General features: G+C 45.7%; 1 protein-coding gene across 1 annotated transcript in view; it reads right to left on the bottom strand.

Annotated features, from left to right (window-relative positions):
- Positions 1-21,302, bottom strand: part of COPA (COPI coat complex subunit alpha) — a 45,335-nt gene that overhangs the window by 16,173 nt on the left and 7,860 nt on the right. Inside the window, exons 4-14 of the mRNA XM_042924715.1 lie at positions 20,911-20,991; positions 16,781-16,857; positions 15,921-16,030; positions 10,877-10,986; positions 8,923-9,022; positions 8,005-8,140; positions 7,485-7,567; positions 4,851-5,001; positions 3,829-3,895; positions 2,855-2,930; positions 891-973 (exon numbers count right to left, since the gene is read on the bottom strand). Coding sequence (XP_042780649.1) covers positions 891-973; positions 2,855-2,930; positions 3,829-3,895; positions 4,851-5,001; positions 7,485-7,567; positions 8,005-8,140; positions 8,923-9,022; positions 10,877-10,986; positions 15,921-16,030; positions 16,781-16,857; positions 20,911-20,991 — 1,074 coding nt within the window. The remainder of the gene's footprint in view (positions 1-890; positions 974-2,854; positions 2,931-3,828; positions 3,896-4,850; positions 5,002-7,484; positions 7,568-8,004; positions 8,141-8,922; positions 9,023-10,876; positions 10,987-15,920; positions 16,031-16,780; positions 16,858-20,910; positions 20,992-21,302) is intronic.

Genomic DNA, 21,302 nt, shown 5'->3' with positions numbered 1-21,302 from the left:
GGGTTATCGGAAATGTGTGCTCATAAGATGATGACAGCTGACAACACGCCTCAGCAACTGTCCCTTGGTTTCAATAAACCAAGTTAGGGGGCGCCTGGGTGGCACAGTTGGTTAAGCGTCTGACCCTTGATCTCGGCTCAGGTCACGATCTCACAGTTCGTGAGTTCAAGCCTCGCATCAGGCTCTACGCTGAAGGTACGGAGCCTGCTTGGGATTCTGTTTCTCCTTCTCTCTTCCCCTCCCCTGCTTGTGCACGCGCATGCACTCTCTCTCTGTCTCTCAAGATAAATAAACGTTAAATCTACTCTTTCAAAAAAAAAAATAATAATAACAAATAAAATAAACCAAGTTCGGGTGTTTTCTGTCCGGGCCGGTCACCATTTTGGCAGACCACCCTAACCAAGACCCTCTCTGGAGGCCCTGACAGCTTCTGTTTCTTCCCTCAACTGAAATACCCTGAGAAGTCCAACTAACCCCCGAATTCCTCCATCGATCAGAGCGAGGACGGTACTTCTGGGCTGGGGCTTACATATTTTCTTGAGATCTTTGTTCCTCTCGCTCAGGATCACTTCCACTTCAAGTACCAATGAGGGTAGTTAGGATAAAAAAGGAATTACTCCTCACCCAGACCACCGCTTTCAAATTTGACATTTTTGGGCTTCTGTTTTGTCAACAGTGACTTTACCTTTGTTCTCAAACCCAGATCCACAGTGACCATCAAGCCAATCGAGTCAATTTTAAGGCTCTTTGTCTCCCAAGGGGACTGTGGTATCTGCACGATGATCGCAGCTCCCCAGGGGAGAGGAGAAAGAGAACGTGCTCTTTCTTCATGCAATACACCACTGCCCCCACACTTCCCAAATCAGTTTCCCCTTTCTGCCCTAACTCACCGAATGCATCCGATCCAGGACAGCAAACCGGTTTCGAGCAACCCAAACGGCCGTCAGGCCTGAGGATCGTTTCCCTTCGGGAGCTGAGAACAAAACCAAAGGGCGGGAAGCGTGTGGCGAGCCACTGGCAGGTCGGCGCCACGGAGCTGCCCGTCTTGCTGGCTGCCACGCCCGCTTTGCCGGTTCAGCTGCTTCCTGACTAATTCAGCTGTAACCCGAGGCTATCGTCAGTGACTTTTCCCCACCAGTCCCCTCCAAACTCCAACCTGCACCCTGCCAAGCCTCTTCTCTCCAGGCCAAGTGGCTGCCTGTCAGCCAACACCGGGTACTGGCACAGGGACCGCCCATCTTGGGAGACAGCACACTCCATCGAGCTAACGAGCGGGGCCTCGCTGGCCAAGCTGTGGCGCGGCAAGCAGCCCGTCAGTGTCCAGGACCTCCTATCTCAACAAGCTGGAGTGGAGACAGAGCCCCCTCCCCAGGACGCAGCTGCTCTGCTGCTTTTAACATGCAAATGCAGACCCCCGGTAGAGCAGGGTGGGGCAGAGCGCTCCCAACTGAATCTTGACAGGCAGATGAGCTCGGTGCCGGGCAGTATTTAGCACCAAGCCTTGCTCCATAAATGTCACTCACTCGCATCACCCTGAAGAAAGTTACGAAATGTTCCTCGGTTCCCAAACACCTCACTGGCTGACTACGACTCCGAATGGGCACTCCACCCTCGGGGAAACTTCAAGGGTCGTGCGCAGAAGGATGCGTCGAAACACCCATATGCGAGCCCATCGGCGGCGAAGTGGACAAAACGTGCTGGCCCGCCTTGCTTTGTGCCCCTCTGGCACCTGTGGTGACAGGCAATTCTAATCATGACCGACACCCCCGTTTTCCAGGGGCTGGGGGGCCACATTATTCAAGCTTTTGGTCTTTCTCTTCCTCTCTGCTGCCTAGCACCGGGCTGCACCTTTCCACCTTTGCAATTATTACCTCCTTTGAAAAATGGAGAAGATAAAACCTAAGTGGTAACAAAGCAAAACTAAGAAATAATCGTGAATGCGTGGGGAAAAAGAACAAGGAGGTGGGTAGGGAGGGGCACAATCACAATTTGATCACAAATGGCTCAACTGTTTAACTTATAGGGGAGACTGGTTATGGATACCAAAGACACACAAGTTCCCTGTCCTTTCACCAAGACCACGCTTTCAAAAAAGAGTGAACCGTATTAGCAAACAATCATGACGCGGTGAGTGGCACCTGCAAAAGGGCCAGAGCTGGCAAAATTACTTCTCACAATCTGCTCACGGAGTCTAAAATATCATAGAAGTGTGCCAGTAAGGTGAGGACCCAAGAAAGCCTCTATAAAGCAACGGGAGGAAGTGGACTGAAAAGAGCCTAAGTGAGACACCCCCATTCTGGAAGGCTGTCTGCAAATCCTAACAGGAAGGACAGCGACAAGGGCTGGCGGTGATGGACGAGGTAGACAGGGGTCTCAGCTGGATCCTGGGATCCCTGGCGGGGTGTGGGGCTGTTAGCAGCCTCATTTCTTTGACATGCAAAGGAAGCAAATCGGATCTGGATGTGGATGGGAGAGCATAAATCCCCAGTCCCAGGATGAGACATTGCAAGATTGGAACCACATTCTTAAATAAATGAAACTACCAGGGTGAAAGTCATATCGGCTGACAATAAACTAGGATAACATGCTGTGCTGAAAGGGAAAACGGAGAGTTTCTAATAACCAAATTATAAAATATATATATCTAGCTGGAGTAATAAAATGGAGGAGGAACATGAATATTTCACACCATGGTCGCCTCTGATGCAACTGTCAGCAGCACCTGCCAACAGACACGAGTGATGTGACCGTGGCCTGGGGCGGGGGGGGGGGGAACGTGAAAAACTTGAAGAGGCGCGACAGCGCGGCGGAGGAGAGCTGTGCGCAAAGCCGGGCAGACACAGGGGGCACCTACCGTCGGGATTCTGGGAATCCGCGTCCTTGGGGATGGTGTACAGGTCATAGGTGCTATTCTCCAAGTTGCTGGCTCTCTGTAGAGGAAACAGGAATCAGATGGTGACAGGAACCCAAGATGGCAGTTTATTCTGACAGAGGAAACCGCGCCGTCACACGATGATCTGTAGCCATCCCTTTCTCACCTGTCACCCACAGGGACAGGGGGACGTGTCTACAGCTAGCAGTTCTCAGACTCGTCGCCAAAGAACTCGGAATTCGCGTCACTTCATATTTTTTGTATCCTCCAAAGGTTTATGCAGGTATTATTTGAAAGGCAGCAAGGACTGCTCTTGACTCCACACGTTAATAAACTAAATCCCCAGTATTCTGGTGCTCTACCTAAGTATACTCATCAGCTTAAAAGTTTGTTCAAGGGGGAAAAAAAATCAAAGACGACAGTAAACACAACTCCCGGGGAAAAAATGCTAAGACTCTTAGATACTGAACAAAGAACGGGATCAGACACACTAGAAGTCATACGGGGAAAGACAAGTTTTCGTTCTTTTAACTTGGCAAACAGGGCACTCAAACTAGAACGTCATTCCTCTCTTTCCCCCAAATTCCACGGCAAGAAGTACAGGGGCTACTTGCTGACCCTGAAGGCAACTTCACTGAAAGGCACCCCTCCTCCAGGTCAGCTCTTCTATTTTTGCCCCCGTGAAGGAATCAAGACAAGCGTTCTCGAGTCGGGTCATTCATCTTGAGGCTGCATTACGTGTAGAAATTGCCAGCCTTAGTGAAGATGTAAGTTCACAAACCCCTAACATGCTTATGGTAACTGGAGCTGACCCGGTTTGAGGCTGCTTACTGTGTTAGCTCTCTCAAAATGACCACTACAGAGCTTCTAAACGGCCACTACGGTTTTCCTAAGGGCATGAGAAAGAGACCTACGGAAAACGGGAAGATCCTAGGAGGACAGCAGGGGTCACATACCGTACACAACAGGACTGCATTTTCTGCTGGATTGTACGACATATTGAACACCGGGAACTTGGAACCACTAGGGATGTACATGGAAAAAGAGAAAATGAGGAAGGGGAGTAAGGACGGAAGGAAGAAAGGCATGACTCCCACACCTCCTACTTACCCAATCTTTACACATATAACTCGTCACTTTCATAATCAGGAATAAAAATAAACATTCCATCTACTCTCTTCCTTCTTTCAAGGCTAGGACACCCCTAGCTCAGCTTTGACAAACAGTTTAAAAAAGGCAAACCCTGGTACAGGTCCGATTTTTCAACGGAACGTAGGGTCAGCACTCGCTGCAGTGAGCGGGACTGGGTCTTCTTGGGGACAAATTCCTACACATAACTGCAGGGGACACCACAGAGCAACGTGATGGGCTCCGTCTCTGGCTAATTTGTCCCGTCCCTTGGAGTGTTCACATAAACCCATCTTTTTATTGTAGTAATGCTGGAGGGTGGTTATCAAAGCCTCGTGCCAGAGCCTGCCACCATCAATGTTTCAGCATGCTGATGCAGCTGGCCCTCCGAAAGGACAGTTTTTTTGCCAGACATCCCAGAGCTGATCACATCTTCAGAGTGAAGAGCTTCCAGAGACGTATATTCTAGTTTAGAGTTGTATGCGTTTTGCTGGAAAGCAAAGCAGTCCCAGAAATGCCAAACACAGGCAAAAAGGCCTGTCACCAAGTCGGGCCACTCAACCAGGAAACTTTCTCTGGTTCGCAAGAAACCCGGCCGACTGTGGCAGTAGTGATGTCCTGTGCACAGGCTCACTAGCATTCTAATCAGGGAAGCTGCCCTTCTCTTCATGGCCTCCTCCTTGCCCACCATGCTCCTGGGGTTTAAACTGAGCAGCTTCCCCAGTGGGGACTCGATCTGCGACAGGAGAGGAGACCCAAAATGTCATCAAAAGAACAGAATTCTATTTGTGGGTATCGCAGCGTGGTGACAGATCAGAGGGTCCGGCGGGAGGAAACGTGTCTGATTTACCTCCGCAGCTGCATCACCGCTACGTCTTTGGAGCTGTTGAAATCCAACTGACGTAAGAATCGGTCCTTGACGTAATGTAGCATATTGCCGTGAACAGCGTAGGCTGGCCTTTCCCGTTCCAGTTTAAACACAATCATGCCACCATCATGGCCTGGGGCACAGGGAGGAGAGAGGAAAGAATTAGCTGAAGGCAAGAAAGCAAGCTGGAAACAGGAGATACACGAGGATGAGGATTATATTTGTGCTAAAAACAAAGGTACCTAAATGTGTCCTTTATTTGTCTACATTCCCACAGTTGTTAGAAGCTTCCCTCAAATCAATTTCTGTGAATCCTTTTCTAATACTCTACCTAACACTGTCACATTTACACACACCCTCCTCTGTGTTCTCCTAACACCTTGTACAAAGTTCCATCACACTGAAAGTAAACAGACAGGATTACATCAAACTAAAAGGCTTCTGCACAGTGATGGAAATCATCAAGATGCAAGAGCAACCAACCTGCTGAATGAATGGGAGAAAATATTTGCAAACCAAATATCCAATAAAGGGTTAATGTCCAAAATATAAAAAGAACACAACTCAATATAAAGAAAGAAAACCACACACAAACAACCCAATTCGAAAATAGGCAGAGGACTTGAATAGACATTTCTCCAAAGACCTACAGATGGCCAGCAGGCATATGAAAAGGTGTTTGACGTCTCTAATCACCAGGGAAATGCAAATCAAAACCACAATGAGACATCGGCTCATACCTGTCAGAGTGGCTAGTATTAAAAAGACAAGAAATAACGGTGCTGGCGAGGATGTGGAGAAAAGAGAACCCTTGCGCGCTGCTGGTGGGAATGTAAATCGGTGCAGCCGCCGTGGAAAACAGTATGGAGGTTCCTCAAAAATTAAAAATAGAACTACCATATGATCCAGCAATTCCATTACTGAGTATCTATCTGAAGAAAACAACAGAACACCAATTTGGAGAGATACATGCCTCTCCATGTTCACTGCGACATTATCTACAGCAGCCAAGATATGGAGGAAGCAACCTAAGTGTCCCAGGGCTGGTAAATGGATAAAGAAGATGTGGTGCGCGCGCGCGCGCGCGCCTATTACTCGACCGTAGAGAATGAAATCCTGCCACTTACAACGACATGGATGGACCTAAAGGAATTAGGCTAAGTGAAGTGAGTCAGAACGACTAATGTTAAGATTTCACTTCTATGTGAAATCTAAAAAAAGAATACATCAACAACAACAACAAAACAGAAACAGACTCCTAGGTACAGAAAACAAACTGGTAGTTACCAGAGGCTGGAGGTGGTAGAGAGTGACCAAAATAGGTAAGGGGGATTGAGAGGTATAAATATCCAGGTATAAAATAAGTAAGTCCCTAAGGATGTGACGCACAGCTTAAGGAATATAGTCCATGATACCGTAGTAACTTCACGTGGTGAGAGACGGTAACTAGACTTAATCATGGGGATTACCTGGTAATATATAAAAATATCGAATCACTACCACGTAAACCCGGAACTAACAGGCTATACATACGTCGATTATGCTTTGATTCAAAACACAAAGAAGCCCCTAGCATCGCACTTAGCATCCTGCACTGTAATGAAGTCCACCAGCTCCACTATCCCATGAGCTCTGGAAGACGGGAATCATGGTAATTTCCAAGCATCCCAGTCCCTAGCAAACACCAAGGACATACAGGTTTCTGCTGAATGCGGATACTAGTTTAAAAAGCCTTTCTTTTCTTTTTTTAATGTTCTCCTTTTCCCTACTAGCATCATCCATCTCTCAGAGAGACCGTCCACCTGTCGGCTCTCCACGCGTAAATCAGATCATTCGCTTCCCTCCCCAGCCGCTTCCGATGACCTTCCACCCGCCCGTTCAGAATAAAATCCTCAGTCCAACCCCGGCCTTGCCTGCAAGGCGGAGCACAGCTGGGCCTGCTCTTCCTCCCGGGCTACTGGGCCCCTACTCACCGTGCTCCCGCTGGCCTCTCCGCCGTCTCACGCGCGCTCACCGCCCCCCTCAGACCCCGGGCCCCGCAGCCCCGCGCCCCCCCTCACACACACTCGGAGTCTCGCGCGGCCCCGCCCGCCCGGGCCTGCCACCTCCTCACTTTCCTGAACGCCGGTCCCCCTCCACGCTCCTTTGGCTGAATGTTTCTTCAAAGCCTCCTCTGCGTGTTCATTGCCTTACGGTCCCTCTCCCCTCACCACAAATAACATTCCATAGAGTCAGGGACGCGGCCTCGGGCACCGCTCTACCAGCAGCACCCAGACCGGGGCCCGGCGCTCAGGGCGCATCCGCTACCCGCGTGACTGCCGCTCAGCCACGGGCGCCGCAGCCGGAGAACGCTGAGTGTCCACCATGAGCCTCCTGACTTGTCAAAGAGGATGGGCTTTATTGCCCAGCGGACCCGGGTGGAGACAGAACACTACACGAAGGGTCCTCCAGGACGGTAAGGGGGACAGACGGACAAGGGCTTCGGCCGTGTGGCTCTGAGAAATCCCCTTCTCATCCTACTCTGTGTCCACCGGAGTCAGAGCTAACAGAGCATCATGCTCAAGTCGTACAAACTCTGAGCTTCAACGAGGAAAAAAGAGAAGAAATGACCCTTACCTGCCGCAAAGAGGTTCAGGTTGGGGTGGGCGGCCAGGACCCAGAAACGATCGTGGTCCCTGCGGAAGGTCTGAACCCCAGTCCTAGGAAAGCAACAGGTAAGCAAAAGAAAATACTAATTTCTGAGACATCTTCAGCCTATCACATACAAGAGCAGTGAGTGGAAGTCAGCAAAACCTCACTGGTCCTATTATTTTGAATTTCAATTTCTTCTTATTCATCACGATTTCCCGTTACGCTACCTTTATTGCGTATTTCTTACGTCTCTAGCTACAGAAGAACATGCTTAAATTTGGAGGAGAAAAGAATGCACGTGGAGATTGTATTTGATGGGCAATCTGTAAATGCTGGCTGATCTCCAGGCCGCCTCGAGCTTTCCTAACACCGGATCTGACCTCTCCATATGCTGAAGATGGTTAAGAGGCACACAGAAGCAGTCTAATCTAAGTGGCAGGAGACAGAACGAGACAGAGGAGGGCCTTTCCCCCAGCTGTGGTCAACACCATCATAACCCCCTTACCTCTTGGACATATCCCAGACGCGGATGCTCTTGTCCTCAGAATTGCTGAGGATCAGCTCTTGGCGAGGGTGGAAGACGGCACAAGACACGTTGTTGTAATGACCGCGACAGGTGTCAACCTCCCACGCCTTTGACTCTAAAGGACCAAAAAGAATTAGATGATCTCTCACAACTCCCTACTGCTACATGTTTAGGATTTAAAATGATGGCATCTCAGTTGGTTGAGGGTCTGACTCTTGATTTTGGGTCAGGTCATGATCCCAGGGTCATGAGATGGAGTATCAGGCTTCTCGTTGAGCACGGAACCTGCTTAAGATGCTCTCTCTCCCTCTCTCTCTGCCCCCTCCCCCACTCGCGTGTCCTAAGATAAAAAATTTAAAAATTAATAAAATAAAATTATGGCATCTCTAACCAAATGCTAGGTATACTTCAAAACGTTAAATCAGCAACTTCTAAAATGGCAATTTTCTCCACTTAAGCCTCTGAATCTCTACGCGTTTGTTCTTCCATTCTGACCCTCCTATCAATAATAGCACCTCTTCTCCATCATTCTTTATCCTCTTACCCTGTTTTACTCGTCACTAGCTGTCGTGATTGAATAAATATACAAATTCCATATGCTTTAGTCACCTCTGTATCTTCAGAGCCTTGAACAGTGACTAGTACAAAGCAGATACTCAACCAATAAATATTTTTTGAAAGAATAAATTCTTCCACTTAACTGTGTTCTGACTCCCCCAAATCAGGATGCCTCAAAAACAGGAAAATAGAGGATGCGGCAATTTTTGTGCTCCTGGGATTAGCACAACCATCTAAGGTAGGAAAACGGGTCGTGAAGTCCGGACGACCTGGCTACGTCACCTTGCTGGCCAGCAGTCCATTTTTTGGACACAGTGATACTGTCACTGGTTTACTCACCATTCATGCGCCAGATTTTCACCTGGCGGTCATCTGCCCCAGATACAATAAGGGGCATGGTGGGGTGGAAGGCAGCCCAGTTTACTCCGCGATCATGACCCTGCGGAAAACAAGAAGTGGTTCTTCTAAAATGCCTTTATAACTATTACTCAAAGCAAACTGAAGGGCCACGCTGGTGGTTATAAAAGACGTCTCTGACTTCTACTCTTCCTGTGAAAAGACGCGAGGGGTGATGCTATTCTAAGGTATGAACACGAGAGCCACCGTGTCAACCCATCCAATATTACATCCAAGTTCTCATGGCAACTCCCAGATCTTTCCACTCCCAAGTTCAGCTTCATTTGCATTTGGGATATACTGCCTTGTTTTATCTACTTACATATTATTTCCCCAACTCATTATTAACATCTGAAGAACAAAGACCAATTTTATAACTTACTGAGGAAATGTGGCTGGGAAACTCTCAGCTGAGTCCCCATATCCTTTTAGGAAACGTGCAAGGTCAAAACTATTTTCATAATAATGTTAAGACATGATTTGCCTTTTTCACTCTTACTCTCTCACGAGAGTAGAGTTTTCCAGAGGGCTACGGTGATGTGGTGATATCACTGTTTTCACAGCTAATGGAATGTGTGCTTTTATATTTCGTGTTTTAAAAAAATGAAAACAAATTTTTAAAAAAGGTTTTTTTTTTTTTTTTAATTTTAGAGACAGAGACAGAGAGAGAGAGAGAGAGAGAGAGAGAGAGAGAATCTTAAGCAGGCTCCACACTCAGTGCAGAGCCTGACACAGGGCTTGATCCCACGACCCTAGGATCATGACCTGAGCCGAAGTCAAGAGTTGGACTCAACCAACTGGGTCTCCCATCCCCCCCCCGAAGATAAAAAGTTCTTGGGGTGCCTGGGTGGCTCAGTCGGTTGAGCGGTTGAGCGTCTGACTTTGGCTCAGGTCATGATCTCGCGGTCCGTGAGTTCGAGCCCCGCGTCGGGCTCTGTGCTGACAGCTCAGAGCCTGGAGCCTGTTTCAGATTCTGTGTCTCCCTCTCTCTGACCCTCCCCTGTTCATGCTCTGTCTCTCTCTGTCTCAAAAATAAATAAACGTTAAAAAATTAAAAAAAAAAAAAAAAAAGTTCTTGGTTTTAATTTCAAATATGGTAAAAACTCAAAGATATAATAAACCACATGAACCACTCTTTGGGGTCCTCAGTAAGTTTTAAGAGTATAAAGAGGTTCTCGGACCACAAAGTTTAAGGATTGCTGCTTTTAAGGTATCTTGCACTTTATTTATATAGTTATATTCTGTACCATGGCAAGATCATAGAAAAGGCAGTTTCAAATTGGCAGTGTCTTTGAGAGACTTCATGCTGTGGTTAAAATCCCCTGGGTTTTGGAGTCCGACCCAAGTTCAAATCCTAGTTCTTCCATTTACTAGACACATTTGGATTTTGGTAAACTGCTCAATTTCTCTAAATCTCCATTTTTTTTTTTTCATCTGTAAAATGAGGTTGATAATATCTATTTCACCGGACAGCTGACAGGATTAAATTGAGTATTTTTAAAAATCTAGTTTCTTTCTCTAATACTCTTCTATTTTCCACCATGCACACAAGTGACTTACACCTGGCTGGTCCTCAACGAGTACATCTCCCCTCCCACCGGCCCCACTTTTACCAGAGGCCTGAGAATGGGCTCTGCTGCGGGATGGTGACAGCATCTATGCCGGCCTTCTCCCTCTCTCCCCACCGGGTTTAGCAGGTGATGTGACCCTCCCTTAGGTGGCACAGAAGCTTCACGTCTCCCGGCTCACGGACTATTCTATTTCCAGGGCCTCAGAACCATGCCCGGTACTTAACAGGCACCGCACAAATCTGTGTTGAAGGAACGCACAAGTAAGCGGCCACTTCCTGTTTCCCAGAGAGGAGCCCAGAGCAGCCTCGGGCTGTGAAGGTAAGTACCTCCAGCACGTGCTTCACCACCGCATCCGTAGTTCCAAACAGATCAACCCCGGTGATTCCTCTCACGTCGGACTCCACTGCGCCAGGGGACAAGTTCTTCTTCCTCAGACCTTTGAAGGGACAAGGAGTGGGATGAAAGACACAGAACAGTGTTACCAAAGAGAGCACGGTCACAGAGGCACAGGAAGGGACAGTGATACGACTAGTGTTAAGGAAAAGGAAGGGAAAAGCAATCTAGAGAGATCGAAAAAAGAGGAGACTCAAGAGCTCCTATGTGTTTCTTTCTAGAGACGTTCAGAACGTTAAAGTACGTTCACTAACCATTCTTTTAACAGACCCACTACTGGGCTGTGTTCCCAGAGGACGACAACCCAAACCTCGGACACAGTGAACTTCCTCAACAAGCCTCACCTCAAGAGCAGTCTATTGGAATTTCTAGTCTTTTTTGTTCTTGAAATGTGGCCTCAGATGATGACCGTTCCATTTCCACTTTCAACTTTGTGACTATAGCAACTTTTCTTCCATCATCTCAAAAACTTTTGAGTGCTTCTCAAACTGGCAGCTGTTAGGCACCTCATGGGGAGGTTCCAAAGCCGATATGGAAACGAGACCTACTAAATACTAAATGGCTCTTTGGTGGATGAAGAGCGTAAAACTACAAACCATGCAAGAAGTGTCCTCATTCTTCTGTGGGACTCCTGGGCAGAGAGCAAAATGATCAGAACTGTCATGTCTTTTTCGTTTCAGATTTTTATTTAAACTCTACCTAGAGCGTAACTGTCATGTCCCTTTAAGCTCTTACGTAAGAAAGCTGGTTACAGATCTGAATACGTGTATTTTGCCATTAAAACTTTGGGAGGCTAGTTTCACCGGGAGGAACTACCCATAATTTGAAAACAACAGAAAAAAACTCCCAGAGTAAGAAGAGTCTTATTTGTGTAGGACCCAAATTTATGGCTCAACTACACCTATCTTTAAAAGCTATTTGCGGTACAGTCACAACCAAAATTATGCTAACAATGCAACTACCTTACATTTGAAAGCACTTTGTGATTTTCAGAGCACTCTCTACCATGTTATGTAATTTGATCCTGAGAACGGCCTTTTGAAACAGGCAAGCAGATATAATTATACCAGTTTATAAACAAAATAGAAGAGGGACTAAAATTTTATCTTTTAAAGCATCTGTGGAGGAAAGAGGAAATTGGAACTACTGGCACGTGTAAAATTAAAGACAAGTATCCATAATTTGGGGGAAAATAAAAGCTATCATTGAAAATAAAACCTACGTCATTTTAAGCCTAAATTGTGGCATCTGCAGGAAAATATAAACATTTAAGTTTAATGATTATAGTTCTGTTTGTTGTTTTAAAATTACAGTATGTCTCTTCTACTCCAGCAGCACGTAAACGTCAGCACTGGAGAGGCAGGCGCTTAAAAGGACCCGACGGTGTTAATTATCTCGTCCCGTCCAAGATAAGCATCAACAGGTGGGAGAAAGAAAGCCGATGCTGTCACAAAAATGCACTCTCCACGGCTTCATAAATACGTTGTCAAAGGGATGCCTCTTCCCGTTTCCTTCGCTGGTCTCTTTAATGGGATCTGCCCACTTCTTCTAATGAGTCTGGTATACGAAACAGATTCAAAGGAAGACACAAAGACAGACAGCGGCGAGAGACTTCGCCTCCAATAAGCGTCAACAAACACATTAAAAGGAAAGCTTATGACAGAACGCAAGGCTTTGCTGCACTTGCTGTCATGATCCAGGAAAGGGGAAGAGCAATAAAAACAGACAGATGAACAGTGACAGGCAGTGAAGAGATACTTAGAGAAGAAACAGTTGAGCCTTCGACAAGCCACTCATGACGACGGAACGACAGATGGAAAATTTCTACAGCAGCTACTCAAATCCAGAGGGAAGGGAGTCCACTCTCAGACTGGACCAGTTTGACGCATGCTTCCCAATGGGGACCAGGGGAAGTAGTAAAAAGAGAGGGATGAGGACAGGAATTGGCAGCAAATTCGTCCTTTTTTTAGTCGTCATCGCAAAGATTAAGCCTGAATTACATGGGCTTGACATGCAAAGGTGGAAGCACACGGAGATAATTTAACTGGCAGTTTACTTGGAAGATCAGGCCAAAAAAGTAACCTGCCTCCTACACGTAGATTATAAATATACTCTGTTTTTAACACATATTTTTGCCAGGCTAACAGAAAAGATTCAGGTTAAGTAAGCCCCATGGGGCTCGATTCTCATGGGACAGATAACAAGGAGACAGGTTTTCCTTTAAAATTTGTTTCCTTATTGCTCATCTAACTCAGAGAGCTAGACATGCCGAGAAATTAGAATTTTGAGCAGTCCTTTAACTGTGAGGGTGTTCATTCTGTGACTCAGAACGAACTTTTCCTCTCTCAGAATTACCACCTCTGGTCCCTGACAGATCCGAGAGGTAATCCCTCTTCCTGTATGCAGACTCATCTGAACTCAGGCGAAAATAACTCTGCTAAAAAGAGTATGCTGGTTTGCAGAAGAGGAGAGAATAACTGTAAAAGTCCAACTCAGAGCTCCACTTGGTTAGAGACCAAAGCATTTCCTTTCACTCTGGTTAAGGGGTTACTAGAAGTCGAGAGAGCCGTGAGGAGAGAAAAACACTCAGAAACGGCGGAGAGAGCGACGGCGTTAGCGCAGCCCGTTAGCACGAAACTCCCGGTGTCACTTACGCTAAATACGTGCAGCGCTGCAGAATTATTATAGCGCATCCACGCGCTGCACACAGTCACGAGCCAGCGTAAGCCCCAGCTGGGGTCCACGCTCTCCCCCTCCCTTCTCTGATTCCAGGCCCTGAATTCTGACGTGAAAATGTTCTCCAGCCTACAGAAGTCAAGAAAAGGATTTCTTGCCTCGGGGACTTCAGCTCACCAGCGAGAACCCGTCCACCTAACTGTCCCAATCGCTTGAGCCAGGCCACAGGCACCTGCCGCGCCGGCATCGGGCGGCGCCAACACCGCTCCCAGAGCGCGGCAGTAGGAGGCGCTGCTCAGCCCGGTGCTCTACGGACAGAATCAAGCCCTACTGGCCAAAGCAGCAGTTTGTGCAGAGGACAAATTAACTTCTTCATGACCTACGGTGCCATGAGCTACGTACCATCTCATAAGAACTGAGAAAACAGTCGCTCCAAGTATTGAGTAGCACTTAATTCCGTCACAGGACTCCGGCTGGGAAAGGCTATTCTAAGAATCGCAGCCGAGCAGCTGGAAGAGCGTGAGCTGCGTCCACCCCCATCAGGCACCCACAGCCCGAGACAGAGAGGGCGACCGGAATGTGCGCGCAGCGAAAAGCACGAAAAGCCACAGCCGGGTTACTGAGAGAGTAAGCGAGGTCCCTGGTGCCAGCGGCCAGGAGAGGGCACGGGCTCACAGCGCCTGTGCTTCAACTCCTGTCGGCAAGGCTGGTCACATCCGGGCGTACTTCAAAAAGCCCCGTCAGTCTGACGAAAAGCCGCAATGGCAAAAGCCCTCGTGGAACAGGCCACAACCGCCCCATCTCCAACACAGTCTGCCCGAGCCCATTCCCTTCTAATTCCGACCCTCTGGAAACGGCAGTAATTCTAGGAATTCTAACAGGAGAGTCACCACAACACAGGACTCAGACTATCATCTCCGGGTCAAAGCCAGTATGTAACATACGCGGAGTTTCTGTCAAAAGCTCTTCCCGCGGTTGGGAAGGGAAGGGGTGGTGGAGACAGGGATCATTTATGGCACCGAAATTAAGTTTCTAGCTCTTCAGATCTCTGCCAAACATACTAGAAAGTAAAACAAAAACAAAAACAAAAGACAAAAACCCCAAGACTCTGCTCCGCAACCGACCCCCCTCTCCCCCGGCTGCTTCCCTTGCTGCGTGAATCTTAACCAACTGCTCTTACAACGTTCCAAATGCTGCTCCCGCAAATCCAAACCTCTGACTTGCTACTCGTTGGTGGCTTGTAAAAGCAAGTGGCTTCCTGCCCCGGCCCACCCTGTCACAAGGGGGCCGAGAACAGTTACCACCCCAGCCATACAATTCAGAAGGGTGGCTCCTTTACCACCACAAAGAACCAGGCAAGGACCTCTGAGGGCCTTCCTTTTATAGAATCAAACAGGTGTCTTGCAATCTCCCCACTGACCCTTCACAGAACCCGATCTCTAAGAATTCCTAAGGCAACAAACGAATAAAAAGAGACAATTCAGCAAGTGGTAAGTAAATTTTACTGGGCAGAGGACCCCAGCATCTAGAGCTCCGTTTCCATGTTCCATCCGTCCACAAAGCACTTCTGTCCATCCCCATGCCTGCCTCACAGGTTACAGTCCTTCCCCAGCATTTCAACTCCCTGCTTAGCAACTTCTCAGCTTTCCTCCACACAGCACTGAACATTTGAATCTGAACCCCCAAATCAAGACACATAAACTGTGAAAGGAGGAACTATCCCCATCAGCCAACATGTACACATCTGTTTTAATTTCTGATTATTTTAATTTCTAGAAGTCTGCCCATTAAAAGGTGTTCTAGACATAAGAAATCTCACCCTCCCCCGTGCTCCTTACACTAGAAGAAATATAATAGAGGGATTGTCCTATTTCTAAACAAGGCCATAGGATCCAAGAGTCCTGTGTCCCCGCACTAATCTATTCCCCAAATTTGTCTTTGTCAACCACATATTTATTTCTTGTTTTGTTTTACTGGAAAGCATGATTCTTAATCAAATACTCCCAACTGTACATAGATTTTAACTAAAAACAGTTCTAATTAAAAAGTAAAATTTTCTTTGAGTTCAATACGTTTTCTGGAGCAGCCACTTTTCTTAAGGAATACCTCTAACACAAAGAACCATCAAAAGCAGATTTAACACCCTCAGAAGCAAAGACACTACATGATATTGCAAAGACATTACATGAGAAAGAATATTCTACATTTTCCTGTTCTGAGCCAACCACCCTCATTATTTCAAAGCAATTGCAGTTTTGCGGCAGACATGGCTAGGCTGTCCCCTGAACTTGGGCAGCTCACCGGAAATATCCCAAACACGCACAGTCTGGTCCAGGCTGGCCGACACAACCAGGTCTTCTGAGGGGTGAAACTGAGCACACATTACATAATGGTTGTGCCCTGTTAACACACTGCAAGAAGAAAAAGAAAGACGATACCAAATTAGAGGCAGGACTCAACAGATTCCTACACGTTAAATATCATTCTCTATTCTTCACAGACCCAAGTACTCTCTTTGGAGGCAACGGCAAGCCATCCCAACGACTGTGAACTAGTAGCAACAAGCAAGGTCAGCTGTTTGAACAACCGTCCCCTTCTTTCCTCCAATGCTTCAGTATTCAAACGTTACTAATTTCTGGAGAAGTGAGACAGCACAGCCCCCCTCGCATATTGAAAACATTCATATGTCAAAATAAGCAGAGTCTTAGTAATTCATACTAGAAACTATCAGTTTCTATATGAGGGGGAGCATAAACTATCAGTTTCTATATAAGAGGGGGAGCATAACCCTCTTAAAGGGCATCCTTTTACATGGTCCTTACATCTTTGTGGAAAGCCCACAACCCAAACACAAAGCAGGATGGAGTTCTAGACCTTGACTCACATTTCAAGGGAACAGAACTGAAAACCAGCTAAGAGATTTGTTCTAAAAGCCTAATGATATGACCTCCCTTCCCTGGAAGAAATGACCGAAGACCCAGAGTCATACATTACTAACAAGATTGCCTCATTTTGTATGTAAAAGCATCTTACAAATCCAGTCAGTAATTAATCAGCAGGAAGAGCCCACTAGGGAAGGGAGACGATGGTTCTAAAGAGAAGTTCATGATGTAAACACAGGCAGAACAAAGCCTGTCTCTGAGCCCCATCTCCTGCTTTACCAGACACAGGTTCTAGACTGCCAGTTCCACACTCGGATGGTCTGATCATCTGAGGCACTCAGAATCCAAGGATATTCCTGAAAGATAATCCAAGACAAAGGGTTTCAACATTAAACAAACATGTTCTTTCAGGTTCTGTGATCACTTCTCTCTTTGGAGGAAACATTCCATGGCCTGGCGTCTCAGCTGTACCAGCAAAGGGACCACAGCCTCGGATTTGTCCGTCTCGCTGCCTCCTCCCCACCATTCTATCAGCTTTTCCCACGTTGGCGCCTGCACTTGGGAGATTTCGGAATGGAAGCCAGACAAAGGCATAAAGGATCCTGAGAGGCAAATAACATATACTGTACTCACTTTCATGTGTATGTGTGTGTATATGTGCATTTCTACTTATACGTGGCTAGTCCTAATTTAAGATCCTATGAAATGATCTTCTCCCTTTAACCCCAGGATTAGACCACTGATTTATGGTCTGACTTCTCCTTATCAGACCATCCAGTCTCAAAAAATTCCCATCTTAGGAACCAAAACAGAAAATAACATCTAAAAACAATGCAGCTTATTTAGAATCTGTAATTGAGAAAAGGAAGCATTTCTTATTCACGGTTGTATCTTCAGCGCTTAGCACAGAACCTAGCAAGTACAAGGCACACATATATTTACTGGGCCAAGAAAATAAAGTTTCCCTAACTTTCCAGCTAGATGGCAACTTGTCCCAGGCAAGTCTTCAGCAGGTCCCTTGCACTGATGACAGTCCCTAGTTCACAGATCATCCTATTGAGCGGTTACCATTCTCAAACATTTTTTTTTTTTTTAATGAATCACATATATGTTTATTAATTACTTAACATCACTGAACCCTAGTTTCTTCCGTTCATAAAATGGGTTATTATTGACATTTTTGAGTGGAATGATTCTCTGAAGGCTGCCGTCCTGCACATGGAAGGATGTTTTTAGCAGCACAGCTGGATTCTATGCACTAGATGCCAGCAGCCTTCCTTGCTAAGCGCTAACAACAAAAATGCGTCTGGACACTGCCACATCCAGACTCTGCCACATCCTCTGGGGGACAAAATCTCCTGTGGTTGAGAACCATGGAAAAGGTAACAGAAGACCGTTCTGGCAGCTCAGCAAGCATTCAATTCACGTTGGCCACCTCCTCCAACCATTCTAAACCTAAAAGCATGACCCCACAGGGTCTTACACTGCACATGATTTCTTCAAAGTCCCAGCAGTGCTGGAGGAAAATTTAGGATGAAAGAATCTGGAGAATGACCTTAATAAAATGTATTTCCTCTATTTTGTTTTGTGCATTAAGAGTCATGCATCAAACCGAGAGCGCACTTGGCTTCATTTCTCTAAAGTATGTCCCCCAGAATTAAGTGCCAGCAGGATGGCCTCATCGACAACACCCAGCCACAAGCTCACAGCAAGGTGTGCACTGTTGCTGAGAATTTTTTTTTCCCATCATTTTAAGTGTACTCTTTAATTCCTACCCCCTATTTCACACATTCCCCCCACTCAGCTCCCCTCTGGTAACCATCAGTTTGTTCTCTATAGTTAAGAGTCTGTTTCTTACTTTTTTTCCTTTGCTCATTTGTTTTGTTTCTTAAATTCCACATGAGTAAGATCATACAGTATTTGTCTTTCTCAGACTTATATTGCTTAGTATTAAACTGTCTAGCTCCATCCAGGTCATTGCAAATGGTAAAATTTCATTCTTTTTATGGCTAAATAACATTCCCGTGTGTGTGCGCGCGCACACGCACGCGCGCACACACACACACACACACACACACACACTTCTTTATCCATTCATCTATCAATGGACACTTAGGTTACTTCCATAATTTGGCTACTGTAAATACTGTTGCAACAAACACAGGAGTGCATATATTCCCTTTTATTAGCTTTTGTATTTTGGGGGTGAATATCCACTAGTGTGATTACTGGATCCTAGGGTAGTTCTATTTTTAACTTTTTGAGGAACCTCCATATGGTTTTCCACAGTGGCTGCACCAGTATTCACTCCCACCAACAGTGTACAAGGGTTCTCTTTTCTCCACACCCTCGCCAACACTTGTTTCTTTTGTTGATTTTAGCCATTCTGACAGCTATGAGGTGATACCTCACTGCAGTTTTGATTTGCATTTTCCTGATGATGAGTGATGTTGAGCATCTTTTCAGGCATCTGTTGGCCATCTGGATGTCTTCTTTGAAGAAATGTCTGTTCATGTTTTCTGCCCATTTTTTAATTGGATTACTTGGCTTTTCTGGTGTTGAATTTTATAAACTCTTTGTATCTGGGACACTAACTCTTTTGTCAGATGTCATTTGCAATCTCCCATGCCATAGGTTGCCTTTTAATTTTGTTGATTATTTCCTTCGCTGTACAGAAGCTTTTTATCTTGATGTAGTCCCAACAGCTTACCTTTGCTCTTACTTCCCTCACCTCAGGAGACACACCTTGAAAAATGTTGCTACGGCCAATGCCAAAGAAATTGCCTGTGCCGTCTTCAAGGATTTTTATGTTTTCAGGTCTCACGTTTAGGTCTTTCATCCATTTTGAATTTATTTTGGTGTATGGTGAAAGAAAGTGGTCCAGTTTCATTCTTCTGCATGTTGCTGTACAATTTTCCCAACACCATCTGTTGAGGAGACTGCCTTTTTCCCGCTGTATATCCACTCCTCCTTTGTCAAAGATTAACTGACCATTTAATTGTGGGTTTATTCCTGGGCTCTCTCCTCCATTGATCTCTGTGTCTGTTTTTATGCCAGTACCATGATGTTTTAATTACTACAGCTTTGTAATAGAGCCTGACGTCTGAAATTGTGATAACTCCAGTTTTGCTTTTCTTTTTCAAGATTGCTTTGGCCATTCGGGTCTTTTGTGGTTCCAGACAAATTTTAGGATTGTCTGTTCTAGTTCTGTGAAAAACGCTGGTGGTATTTTGATAGGCATTGCATTCAATCCGTAGACTGCTTTGGGCAGTATGGACCTGTTAACAATATTTGTTCTTCCAATCCATGAGCATGGAATTTCTTTCCATTTCTTTGTGTCTTCTTCAGTTTCTTTCATCAGTGTTTTACAGTTTTTAGAGGACAGGTCTTTTACCTCTTTGGTTAATCATTCTCAAATGTTTTAGTTCTAATTTTTATTGTTCTACCCTAAAACTTACTTTTTGAATTTTATAAGAAGATATAAAGTATACTTAGCCAGGAAATTCTCATTTATTTCATTATATTCTTTCTAACTTAATTCAAGAGACTCAGTTTACTAGAGTCAAGAAATGGTACAAATTAAATCTAATAGCATAAGATTATAGAAAGATCCAGCCAGGTTGGGACTGGATTAAGAGGCTGGGAGTCTCTAATCTATATGTAACTCGGTATCTGTCTTCTAGGATACCTGATAGATCAAAGAAAATATGGGGGTGCCTGGGTGACTCAGTTGGTTAAGTGTCCAACTTCGGCTCAGGTCATGATCTCACGGTTCATGAGTTTGAGCCCTGCGTCGGGCTCCGTGCTGCTGATAGCTCTGAGTCTGGAGCCTGCTTCAGATTCTCCCTCTCTCTCTCTGCCTCTTCCCCCACTCAAGCTCTGTTTCTCCCTCTCTCTCAAAAATAAATGTTAAAAAAAAAAAATTAAAAAAAAAAAAAAAAAGGTATAAAGCCTGGGTAAAGGAAAAGCCTCTACTGTACCCTAAAATCCTAAGATAGAAGCACCTAATTGTTAATGCTTCAAAACATTTGTTAGCTCATCCAAAGGGCATCTAACCTTGACCTCCCTCCAGACACACCTACTTAATAACACCTCACATGGGATCAGTCTGCAAACTTTTATTCACTAGAGCTCAGTAAACCTAAAATCCAGTTTCTACTTTTCCCTACAGAGAATCAATGACTTCCTTATAGAGCCCACTGAACCCAATTAAATTCAATTCAATATAACCCTGAGTGCTTCCTTTTGAAGACAGAAACAAAGCGGAAAGGTCAATGCCACATAGTTTCTACAAGAGTCACTCCCAAAACTCCACTAATTCTGCTGTCATGGGTTCTTGAGAAGCAAGTAAAGATCCCCACAGGGCAACTGAAGAATGCTCTACAACTAGAGCTCCCATGGCCACTTACGTGATGAAAAAACGTGGTGCGGATGTAGTCTAAATGCCCAAGCAATGTGAAGAGACAGCGCCGAAGCTTGTAATTCCACACCTGCAAAGAGAAATCCATCTAAGGGACTCAGGTTTCTCAACAACTAAGTTTGCCTTATATTTTTGCATTTCTATATAGGTAGGAACCTTGATAGGAAGTCTCATTTAAGACTTGCTTAAGGTTGGAGGAAAAAAAATCAAAGATGAAAACATAGGTCAGCTAAACACATGGCAACGGGAAAAGGCAAGGCTGGGGAAATTATGGAAAGGTTTTTCCTTTCTCTGGGGAGAAACCAACTCTACTTACAACAAGATGAGATGTTTGTCCAGGGCTTGACTTGACACTCTTCTTTCTACTGCATAAGTGTGTTC

The sequence above is a fragment of the Panthera leo genome, chromosome F3, assembly GCF_018350215.1.
Source record: "Panthera leo isolate Ple1 chromosome F3, P.leo_Ple1_pat1.1, whole genome shotgun sequence".
NCBI classification, from domain to species: domain Eukaryota; kingdom Metazoa; phylum Chordata; class Mammalia; order Carnivora; family Felidae; genus Panthera; species Panthera leo.
The sequence above is the reverse complement of the archived record's forward strand: the minus strand, read 5'-3'. Positions and strand labels throughout refer to the sequence as shown.